General features: G+C 47.3%; 1 protein-coding gene across 3 annotated transcripts in view; it reads left to right on the forward strand.

Moving 5' to 3' along the window:
* Positions 1-4,378, forward strand: part of ADCY9 (adenylate cyclase 9) — a 146,912-nt gene extending 142,534 nt beyond the window's left edge. For 2 of the 3 annotated variants that reach the window (XM_030798059.1, XM_030798058.1), the window contains one exon: positions 74-4,377. In XM_030798059.1, the coding sequence (XP_030653919.1) occupies positions 74-1,265 (1,192 nt within the window). In that variant the 3' untranslated portion in view covers positions 1,266-4,377. Of the gene's footprint in view, positions 1-73 lie in introns of all 3 variants that reach the window. The other variant, XM_030798060.1, reaches the window with a different exon arrangement.
* Positions 4,379-12,137: the final 7,759 nt, after the last annotated feature.

Consider the following 12,137-nt stretch of genomic DNA (forward strand, 5'->3'; position numbering starts at 1 on the left):
AGCTAGCGGGGCTGTTCTGAACTTGGAAGCGCCGAGCAGTAACCTCTCCCTTTCCCGTGTCTTTGCTCTCCAGTTCCGAGAGGAACCCGTGCAATAGCTCAGTGCCGCGTGGCCTCCAGCGGCCGGCCAGCCTCATCGGCCAGGAGGTGGTTCTCGTCTTCTTTCTCCTGCTCTTGTTGGTCTGGTTCCTGAATCGCGAATTTGAAGTCAGCTACCGCCTCCACTACCACGGAGACGTGGAAGCGGATCTTCACCGCACTAAGATCCAGAGCATGCGCGACCAGGCAGACTGGCTGCTGAGGAACATCATCCCCTACCACGTGGCTGAGCAGCTGAAGGTGTCCCAGACCTACTCCAAGAACCACGACAGCGGAGGGGTGATCTTCGCCAGCATCGTCAACTTCAGCGAGTTCTACGAGGAGAACTACGAGGGCGGCAAGGAGTGCTACCGGGTCCTCAACGAGCTCATCGGGGACTTTGACGAGCTCCTAAGCAAGCCGGACTACAGCAGCATCGAGAAGATCAAGACCATCGGAGCCACGTACATGGCGGCGTCGGGGCTGAACACCGCGCAGGCCCAGGACGGCAGCCACCCGCAGGAGCACCTGCAGATCCTGTTCGAGTTCGCCAAGGAGATGATGCGCGTGGTGGACGACTTCAACAACAACATGCTGTGGTTCAACTTCAAGCTCCGCGTCGGCTTCAACCACGGGCCCCTCACGGCCGGGGTCATCGGCACCACCAAGCTGCTGTACGACATCTGGGGAGACACCGTCAACATCGCCAGCAGGATGGACACCACCGGCGTGGAGTGCCGCATCCAGGTGAGCGAAGAGAGCTACCGCGTCTTGAGCAAGATGGGCTATGACTTCGACTACAGAGGGACCGTGAATGTCAAGGGGAAAGGCCAGATGAAGACCTACCTGTACCCAAAGTGCACAGACCACGGGCTCATCCCACAGCACCAGCTGTCCATCTCCCCAGACATCCGCGTCCAGGTGGACGGCAGCATCGGCCGGTCTCCCACGGACGAGATTGCCAACCTGGTGCCTTCTGTCCAGTATGTGGACAAGACATCTCTGGGTTCTGACAGCAGCACGCAGGCCAAGGACGCCCATCTGTCCTCCAAGAGACCCTGGAAGGAGCCCGTCAAAGCCGAAGAAAGGGGTCGATTTGGCAAAGCCATAGAGAAGGACGACTGTGACGAAACAGGAATAGAAGAAGCCAATGAACTCACCAGGCTCAACGTTTCAAAGAGTGTGTGAGGCGGCGCCCACCCGCCGCCCGAGGTGCTCTGTTTGTCGAAACACAATAATATTTGTATTTGGCTGTTGTGCTTTCCAAGCGCCACAGTTGCCCTCCCTGGACGTGGTGTTATGTGGTCATTTCAGCCCTAACTTCTGTGTGGATCACAGTTATTCAGGGTTCGTTTTCATCCATTTCTTTCCTTTCGCTCCCTTCCCTGGAAACCCCGCTGCCTCTGGGTCATCCTTTCAGCACGTGGTGGAGAACAAGTGCCTTCAGGGCTGGCCTCGGCCTCGAGACTCGGGACGGAGGCCGCCAGTGGAGATTGTGGCTTTGGGTATTATTTGACTTTTAGAACAAAAGCTGTGGTTAAGATCTCATTTTTATTGCTTTTCCCCACGTCCCACGAGACACTACTATTTTCGGTTCTCTGGCTAATACCCTGTTTTTGAGTTTGTTTCTGTCTACGTCACAATGTTCCCCTGCGACCCGACCTCTCTGTGTAAGCACACATGTGCACACACACTTGCATTCATGAATCTGATATCAAGTGCCAGTAATCCAGCAGGAGGGGGTGCGAAGGGGGCGTGTCATGACAGCGCCGCCACCCCCCATTGCCCACCCGCACTTACCCGAGCACCGAGCCCTGTGGGCTGTGGGTGAGCCGCACTCCCTGCAGTGAGCCGGTTTAGGGGCTCCCCCACATGCACGCAGGCCAAGACGGCAAATGCCAGCCGGGCACGACGCCCGTGTGCCCAGGCCTCAGGGGTCTCAGAGCCGCCTCTCACCCCCGACCCTCCATCCAGGGGTCTTCCCGTCGGGAGTGGAGGCATTGGTCCTGGAAGCTGACTCATCGGAGAGGGAAACACCAAATAAACATCCGAGGTTGCATTTATTTATTTATTTATTTACCCGGCAGCATGTGCGCTCCCGGGAGGGGGTGCTGGGTCCTCAGGGTGGGGGGACGTAGCCACAGGGGAGGGCAGTTCCCAGGAAGATAACCAGATATCTCTCTTGTGTTTTGGCACCTGGGGCCGCCCCCAACCTCCCCACCCCAAGAGGGGTCTGAGTGGGACCTCAAAGCATGGCCAGTGCGATTCTGAGGCTAGGGGAATAGAAAAAACCCACCAGTTGCCCCTGCCACCCATGGGGGCTCCTCCCTGCCAGGGTCCAGCTCGGAACCACGGGGGTCTCGGCCAGCAGCACCAGTGCCATCTTGGCTTCCACAAATTCAAGAAGTTTCTTGGCTGCCTCCCGCTCTCAGATGGCACAGGGCCTATCTGTGGCAGGATTTAATCCGGGGAGTGAATTCCAGCTCTGAGATGGAGTTCTCACACCGTATCTAGGGACAGAGGCATCTAGATGCAAACGCGGGGTTTGTGGGGGGCGGAATCCCGAGGGTGGCGTGGGAGACCCAGGGGAGCTCCCTCCAGGCACTTGGCTGCTGGTCCTGTCTGATTATGTTTTGCCATATTGAGTCTGAAGTTTATGTGGAAGTGAACTTGCCCGAGTTGTCCGGTCGGAATTGTAGCCACTCTTTTAGGGGACCCCGGCGACGCCGATGAGGGCCCAGGGCGTGCTCCTTGTCAGTGTTGCCCGATGTCCCTGTGCATTTTGCTTTCCGCTGTCAAATCTCACTGTCTCATTCTCACACCGTATCAGTCCCCATCATCACTCCTCCTCCCCAAAGACATACAGATTGCCCTCCCCGGCATGAAGAAGTCACGATTCTGACCCGCCACCTCTCCAGGGGCGGTGCCCGGGATGGCCACCCAGCAGGACAGCCAGAGCCGGGGTCCCGGCATCCTGGGGGTCCAGGGCACCTCCCCCCATTCGCTGTAAGGTTTCCCGTCAGGGGTGACTGTCAGTTTGCTGGTCTTCCAATACCGAAGAAAGGGTGGCTGTGACAATACCTCTTGCTTCTAAAGAATGTATTATAAAACACCGCAGATTTTTTTTTTCCCTAAAAAACACTACCTGATGCTTTCCGTGTTCGTGGGGATTGTGGTCACATGAAGCTCTTTCTGCATCAGTATTAAGGTGTGTATTTGAATGTCCTCCCTTCCCCTCTCCCCTCCAGGCTGTGTAGCTTTGAGGGGCTGGGCGTTTGCTCATGTCCTTGCTGTCTCACTCAGAACATGCTCCGCAAAGTTCTCAGCACACACTTCTTCCCCATCAAGCCCGTTTCCTTCCCCAACCACAAAGGTGTTTGTGATTCCTCACCCTGGGAACCCAAGGAGCTGCAAAGTGGAGTCTGGTTCAGCCCTGTGCAAACTCACCCAGAGCTTAACGTTGTCTTTAAAAACACCCTGAGCCTTCCTAAACAGCCAGTGCAGACGTTCTCTCTGGGCCACGAAGCCCCTCGGGCCCTCCCCGTCCCCTGCTCCGAAGCATACCTCAGTGCAGAACCACAGAATCTCTGCAGCGGAAACACCGTGCATCTCTGTCTGTTGGCAGCGAGCACATCGTGCTGGAGACACGAGTTTCTAAGCAGCTGGCACGAGGGCTGCTGACGGCATGGGTCGTGCTTCAGGGTGGCAATACCTCTTAGGAACTTAGGGCAGGAAGCAATACTTCAGCATTGAATGTGTGTAAATAGTTGCTTTGAGTTGCAATTGCTATTTTCTTCCCAGTCCCAGCTCAGATTGAATTATATATCCATATATATATATATATATGGTAAACAAGCACACACAATTTTATCCAATGCAAACAAATGTAGAGCATCAGTTACAAAACCCTGGAATAGCTTGAGAGCCCCACAGGCTCTGCCACACCCGTGACTTCATCCACACTGATGTCACCCGCGGGGGCTCCCCCTGCACATTTGCACACGATCCGGAGAGCCGAAGGCTGCGTGCTTCCTGTCACATGGGCTGTAATCATTTGTAGTTTCCAAAGACACGTCTGCATTTGAATTTCTAGATTTTCGAGGTAAGGAGTTTTTTTTTTTTTTTTTTTTAATTGGTTGGAAAATCACATCATGCCTAGAATCTGAAATTGAATTAGCAAGAACCGACTGTTTGCATTTTCCATATTTCCTTTGATCTGCTCTTTTTAAATTGTTAATTCTAATAATTTCAAAATGCATTCACTGAAGAAATGGACATTAAAATATTCTAAAATTTAAATATTTGATGCCTGGTCTTTTCTTATTGAAAAGATGAGCACTGCTTCAGAGAGGAGGGCCGTGTTCCTTGGACGTCTCGTGTTTCTGCGATCCGTGGCTCACCTGGGTGGGTTTGCCTTCACGTCATGACTTCAGAAACAGGGCAAGTAAAAAACCCTGTTTGTGTATATGTTATTTTTTTAATTGGATATATTTGCTGCAGTTAACTTGAGTTGAAAAGTATTTATTTTTACACAGAATTTTTTAAACAATAAAAGTAAGGTTGCAGGACAAGTTTTGCTTGTGAGATTTTCTCTATCAGGCCTTCTAGTTTTCTGCAACATCTTTAGAGAAGGAATTGAGGGAAAAAAAAGTAGGTTTTCTGAAAAGGAAAGAGTGATTGCAGGTACACAGATCACTGGGGTCCCAGGTGTTTTGAGGAAGTCACGGAGCCACTTCAGAATCTGGTTAAAGTCATAGAGCCTCTTCCCAGAAAAACACACATGCCATTTTCTATGCTTCTTGGGAGTTCACCACACTCCCGAATCTGAGGCCAAACTATGGATCTTCTATGGGTTAGAGCCTCTTCCCCTGCAGGGGTTTTCCTGATTTTTTTTTTTTTTTTTTTTTTTTTTTTTAAGACAGAGTCTCACTCTGTCACCCAGGCTGGAGTGCAGTGGTGCGATCTCAGCTCAAGCAATTGCTGGGTTCAAGCAATTCTCGTGCCTCAGCCTCCCTAGCAGCTGGGATTACAGGCACACACCACCACAACCGGGTTATTTTTGTATTTTTAGTAGAGACAGTTTCACCATGTTGGCCAGGCTGGTCTCGAACTCCTGGCCTCAAGTGATCTGTGCTCCTCAGCCTCCCAAAGTGCGGGGATTACAGGCTTGAGCCACTGTGCCCGGCCTGGTGAGTTAAGTATTTATGACCAACTTCAGGGCACAAAGATTCTTTTGTAGATTCCGCAAAGGGAGCTGAATTCACGGCTTCTGGTGATTGCTCATGGACTTGTGGGGGTGCAGCCTCCAGGTGAGTCTCTGCTGGAGCCCGGGGCCAATGAGGATGCTATTTGATGAGGTCACTCTCCTCCCGCGTCGTCACTGCAGGCCTCCCTGGCCAACTTTCCAGCTTAGGAAATAACCGTCCTTGCTGCCTTTAGGGTCTTCTAAGAATGGAGGTTTTGTCTGGTTTTTTTTGGAGACAGGGTCTCATTTTGTCACCCAGGCTGGAGTGCAGTGACCATCAGGGCTCACTGCAGCCTTGACCTCCCCTGGCTCAGGTGATCCTCCCACCTCAGCCTCCTGAGTAGCTGGGACTACAGGTGCGCAACACCATGCCCAGCTAATTTTTGTATTTTTTTTCAGAGACGGGGTCTTGCCATGTTGGCCAGGCTGGTCTCGAACTCCTGGGTTCAAGTGATCCGTCCTCCTCGGCCTCCCAAAGTGCTGGGATTACAGGCGTGAGCCACCACGCCCAGCCAGAAAGTGGGTCTTTCTACTAGAAAGGGCACCCAGGGACTTAGAGAATTTCTCAAACAGCCAAGAAAGGCAGCCTCTGATTTTTGCAATCAGCCCCAGAACTGATCATTTGCGGTTTCTCTTTCATCGAAATCTTGTTCACATGGTTGCTGTTCCCCGCTGTGGGCCACCTGGAATAGATCCCGCGTACTGGGAAAGTGAAACTAACTGGAGAAAGCCAAGAGGAAGCGATTAAGAAAAAGTACACACTTGCACGCAATGAACATGGACATTTAAAATCTTCCCAGGTGTCTATTTTTATACAGTTCCTTTGTAAAAATTGTTTTTTTAAATAACATGACTCTAAAGAGTTGTTACTGAATATTAGAGTAATTTAAGCCTGGGGAATTCTCGTATCCCTGCTGGGCCTGAAAGTCTGAAGGAGATGTGAATTAAGTAATCCGCGTGCCTATTAGAATCTCATTCAACAGCAGGGATTCTTAATTGTTTTTTTTTTTTCTGGGGTGGGGAGGGGTTTGGCTCACAAAGGCTTTGATAATTTGATGAAGGTTATGGTTCCTTTGTCCAGAAAAAATGCACATAAAAACAACTTTTGATTTTGTTGTTGTTGTTGTTGTTTCTTTGTTTGGTTTTTTTGAGACAGAGGTTAGAGCCTCTTCCCCTGCACGGGTTTTCCTGACGATATATATATATTTTTAATTTTTATTTATTTAGACAGAGTCTCACTCTATCGCCCAGGCTGGAGTGCAGTGGCGCGATCTCAGCTCACTGCAACCTCCACCTCCCAGGTTCAAGTGATTCTCCTGCCTCAGTTACCTGAGTAGCTGGGATTACAGGCGCTCGTGCCACCATGCCTGGCTAACTTTTGTATTTTTAGTAGAGACAGAGTTTCACCACGTTGGCCAGGCTGGTCTCAAACTCCAGACCTCAGGTGATCCGCTTGCCCCAGCCTCCCAAAGTGGTGGGATTACAGAAGTGAGCCACCAAAAGATTTGCCTGGCCAAATCTTTTGATTTTGTATATAATTTCAGGAGTCCACGAATGCAAATAAAGTGCCCCTTACCCACGGTAACCAGAGGAGAGATGACTTTTCATTCCAACTCTCTGCAGATGAGGTTTCCTAGCGTTTCTGGACTCTCTGCTGGAAACCTGATTTGGCATGTTAATGCTACTCATTGATACATGCATTTTTATTTTATTTCTTTCTTTATTTATTTTTTGAGACAGTCTCACTCTGTTGCCCAGGCTGGAGTGCAGTGGCGCGATCTCGGCTCACTGCAGCCTCTGCCTCCTGGATTCAGTCAATTTTCCTGCCTCAGTCTCCTGAGTAGCTGGGATTACAGGCATGCACCACCACGCCTAGCTAAATTTTGTATTTTTAATAGAGAGAGGGTTTCACCATGTTGGCCAGGCTGGTCTCGAACTCCTGACTTCAGGTGATCCACCCGCCTCGGCCTCCCAGAGTGCTAGGATTACAGCCATGAGCCACTGTGCCCAGCCTTGATACATGCATTTTTTAATCAAAATTATATTTTAGAATTTAATGTGTGAGTTATCTAAATATATTTGAAGAGCTGCTTAAAAAACATTTCAGTACACAAATATGTTAGTTGAATTATTTCCAACAGATAAGTAACATCCAGCCAGTATTTGTTAAGTGTCTACTGTGTGCCAAATAACGCCCTAAACTCCCTTTACTTAGGTTTTTTAAATTTACCTAGGTTGTTAAATTTGCTGCAATACATGAGAGCATTTGAGAAACAGCTGTGATTAGAAGCTGTGCTTTTCCTGGTGGCTTTACCACTATGAATTCCACTAGTAAACTGAAGGGACTTTCCAGATATGAGGAATCGAGTAGGGCCTTTTTTTTTTTTTTTTTGAGATAAGAGTCTCACTCTGTCATCCAAGCTGGAATGCAGTGGCTCAATCACAGCTCACTGCAACCTCAACCTCCCTGGGCTCAAGCCATCCTCCTATCTCTGCCTCCTGAGTAGCTAGGACTACAAGTGCGCGCCACTATGCCCTGCTGGTTTTTGTATTTTTTGTGGAGATGGGGTTTCCACCATGTTGCTCAGGCTGGTCTCAAATTCCTGGGCTCAAGTGATCCACCAACCTCAGCCTCCCAAAGTGCTGGGATTACAGATGTGAGCCACCGTGCCCGGCCGACATTTTTAAATAGGGCCCTCAACGTCAACCCTGACGCATGCGAGATGATTTTTTTGTCCATGGCTTTATGGAGAATTCAACCTCTGAATAAAAAGCAACCGAGGCCGGGCATGGTGGCTCCCGCCTGTAGTCCCAGCACTTTGGGAGGCCGAGGCGGGAGGATCACCTGAGGTCAGGAGCTCAAGACTAGCCTGGCCAACATGGCGAAACCCTGTCTCTACCAAAAATGCAAAAATCAAATCAGCCAGGCGTAGTGGTGGGCGCCTGTGGTCCCAGCTACTTGGAGACTAAGGCACGAGAATCGCTTGAACCCAGGAGGCAGAGGTTGCAGTGAGCCAGGATTGCACCACTGCACTCCAGCCTGGGCAACAGAGCAAGATTCTCTCAAAAAAACAAAGTAACTGACGAGAAAGATTCATAGAAAACAACTGCACCACTTCTGAGCTGGTTCCTCAATGAAGGAGCTCATGCCAGCTGCTGCCCATAAGATCATCTTTTTTTTTCTTTCTTTTTTTTTTTTTGAAACGGAGTTTCACTCTTGTTGCCCAGGCTGGAATGCAATGGCGCAACCTCGGCTCCCTGCAACCTCCACCTCCCAGGTTCAAGTGATTCTTCTGCCTCAGCCTCCCAAGTAGTTGGGATTACAGGCACGCACCACCACACCTGGCTAATTTTTTGTATTTTTAGTAGAGATGGGGTTTCACCATGGCTGGGCTGGTCTTGAACTCCTGACCTCAGGTGATCTGCCCGCCTCGGCCTACCAGAGTGCTGGGATTACAGGCGTGAGCCACTGCGCCCAGCCCATCCATTTTATTTATTTATTTATTTATTTTTATTTTTTATTATACTTTAGGGTTTTAGGGTACATGTGCACAATGTGCAGGTTTGTTACATATGTATCCATGTGCCATGTTGATTTCCTGCACCCATCAACTCGTCATTTAGCATTAGGTGTATCTCCTAATGCTGTCCCTCCCCCCTCCCCCCACCCCACAACAGTCCCCGGAGTGTGATGTTCCCCTTCCTGTGTCCATGAGTTCTCATTGTTCAATTCCCACCTATGAGTGAGAACATGCGATGTTTGGTTTTTTGTCCTTGCGATAGTTTACTGAGAATGATGTTTTCCAGTTTCATCCATGTCCCTACAAAGGACACAAACTCATCATTTTTTATGGCTGCATAGTATTCCATGGTGTATATGTGCCACATTTTCTTAATCCAGTCTATTGTTGTTGGACATTTGGGTTGGTTCCAACTCTTTGCTATTGTGAATAGTGCCGCAATAAACATACGTGTGCATGTGTCTTTATAGCAGCATGATTTATAGTCCTTTGGGTATATCCCAGTAATGGGATGGCTGGGTCAAATGGTATTTCTAGTTCTAGATCCCTGAGGAATCGCCACACTGACTTCCACAATGGTTGAACTAGTTTACAGTCCCACCAACAGTGTAAAAGTGTTCCTATTTCTCCACATCCTCTCCAGCACCTGTTGTTTCCTGATTTTTTAATCATGGCCATTCTAACTGGTGTGAGATGGTATCTCACTGTGGTTTTGATTTGCATTTCTCTGATGGCCAGTGATGATGAGCATTTCTTCATGTGTTTTTTGGCTGCATAAATGTCTTCTTTTGAGAAGTGTCTGTTCATGTCCTTTGCCCACTTTTTGATGGGGTTGTTTGTTTTTTTCTTGTAAATTTGTTTGAGTTCATTGTAGATTCTGGATATTAGCCCTTTGTCAGGTGAGTAGGTTGCAAAAATTTTCTCCCATTCTGTAGGTTGCCTGTTCACTCTGATGGTAGTTTCTTTTGCTGTGCAGAAGCTCTTTAGTTTAATGAGATCCCATTTGTCAATTTTGCCTTTTGTTGCCATTGCTTTTGGTGTTTTAGACATGAAGTCCTTGCCCACGCCTATGTCCTGAATGGTATTGCCTAGGTTTTCTTGTAGGATTTTAATGGTTTTAGGTCTAACATATAAGTCTTTAATCCGTCTTGAATTAATTTTGGTATAAGGTGTAAGGAAGGGATCCAGTTTCAGCTTGCTACATATGGCTAGCCTGTTTTCCCAGCACCATTTATTAAATAGGGAATCCTTTCCCCATTTCTTGTTTTTGTCAGGTTTGTCAAAGATCAGATAGTTGTAGCTATGCGGCATCATTTCTGAGGGCTCTGTTCTGTTCCATTGATCTATGTCTCTGTTGTGGTACCAGTACCATGCTGTTTTGGTTACTGTAGCCTTGTAGTATAGTTTAAAGTCAGGTAGCGTGATGCCTCCAGCTTTGTTCTTTTGGCTTAGGATTGACTTGGCGATGCGGGCTCTTTTTTGGTTCCATATGAACTTTAAAGTAGTTTTTTCCAATTCTGTGAAGAAAGTCATTGGTAGCTTGATGGGGATGGCATTGAATCTATAAATTACTTTGGGCAGTATGGCCATTTTCACGATATTGATTCTTCCAACCCATGAGCATGGAATGTTCTTCCATTTGTTTGTATCCTCTTTTATTTCATTGAGCAGTGGTTTGTAGTTCTCCTTGAAGAGGTCCTTCACATCCCTTGTAAGTTGGATTCCTAGGTATTTTATTCTCTTTGAAGCAATTGTGAATGGGAGTTCACTCATGATTTGGCTCTCTGTTTGTCTGTTATTGGTGTACAAGAATGCTTGTGATTTTTTACATTAATTTTGTATCCTGAGACTTTGCTGAAGTTGCTAATCAGCTTAAGGAGGTTTTGGGCTGAGACAATGGGGTTTTCTAGATATACAATCATGTCATCTGCAAACAGGGACAATTTGACTTCCTCTTTTCCTAATTGAATACCCTTTATTTCCTTCTCCTGCCTGATTGCTCTGGCCAGAACTTCCAGCACTATGTTGAATAGGAGCGGTGAGAGAGGGCATCCCTGTCTTGTGCCAGTTTTCAGAGGGAATGCTTCCAGTTTTTGCCCATTCCGTATGATATTGGCTGTGGGTTTGTCGTAGATAGCTCTTATTATTTTGAGATACGTCCCATCAATACCTAATTTATTGAGAGTTTTTAGCATGAAGGGTTGTTGAATTTTGTCAAAGGCCTTTTCTGCATCTATTGAGATAATCATGTGGTTTTTGTCTTTGGTTCTGTTTATATGCTGGATTACATTTATTGATTTGTGTATGTTGAACCAGCCTTGCATCCCAGGGATGAAGCCCACTTGATTATGGTGGATAAGCTTTTTGATGTGCTGCTGGATTCAGTTTGCCAGTATTTTATTGAGGATTTTTGCATCAATGTTCATCAAGGATATTGGTCTGAAATTCTCTTTTTTGGTTATGTCTCTGCCAGGCTTTGGTATCAGGACAATGCTGGCTTCGTAAAATGTGTTAGGGAGGATTCCCTCTTTTTCTATCGATTGGAATAGTTTCAGAAGGAATGGTACCAGTTCCTCCTTGTACCTCTGGTAGAATTCAGCTGTGAATCCATCAGGTCCTGGACTCTTTTTGGTTGGTAAGCTATTGATTGTTGCCGCAATTTCAGAACCTGTTATTGGTCTATTCAGAGATTCAACTTCTTCCTGGTTTAGTCTTGGGAGGGTGTATTTGTCGAGGAATTTATCCATTTCTTCTAGATTTTCTAGTTTATTTGCATAGAGGTGTTTGTAGTATTCTCTGATGGTAGATTGTATTTCTGTGGGATCGGTGGTGATATCCCCTTTTTCGTTTTTATTGCATTATTTGATTCTTCTCTCTTTTCTTCTTTATTAGTCTTGCTAGCGGTCCATCAATTTTGTTGATCTTTTCAAAAAACCAGCTCCTGGATTCATTAATTTTTTGAAGGGTTTTTTGTGTCTCTATTTCCTTCAGTTCTGCTCTGATTTTAGTTATTTCTAGCCTTCTGCTAGCTTTTGAATGTGTTTGCTCTTGCTTTTCTAGTTCTTTTAATTGTGATGTTAGGGTGTCAATTTTGGATCTTTCCTGCTTTCTCTTGTGGGCATTTAGTGCTATAAATTTCCCTCTACACACTGCTTTGAACGTGTCCCAGAGATTCTGGTATGTTGTGTCTTTGTTCTCGTTGGTTTCAAAGAACATCTTTATTTCTGCCTTCATTTCATTATGTACCCAATAGTCATTCAGGAGCAGGTTGTTCAGTTTCCATGTAGTTGAGCG

The sequence above is a fragment of the Nomascus leucogenys genome, chromosome 18 (genome assembly GCF_006542625.1).
Source record: "Nomascus leucogenys isolate Asia chromosome 18, Asia_NLE_v1, whole genome shotgun sequence".
Lineage (NCBI taxonomy): Eukaryota > Metazoa > Chordata > Mammalia > Primates > Hylobatidae > Nomascus > Nomascus leucogenys.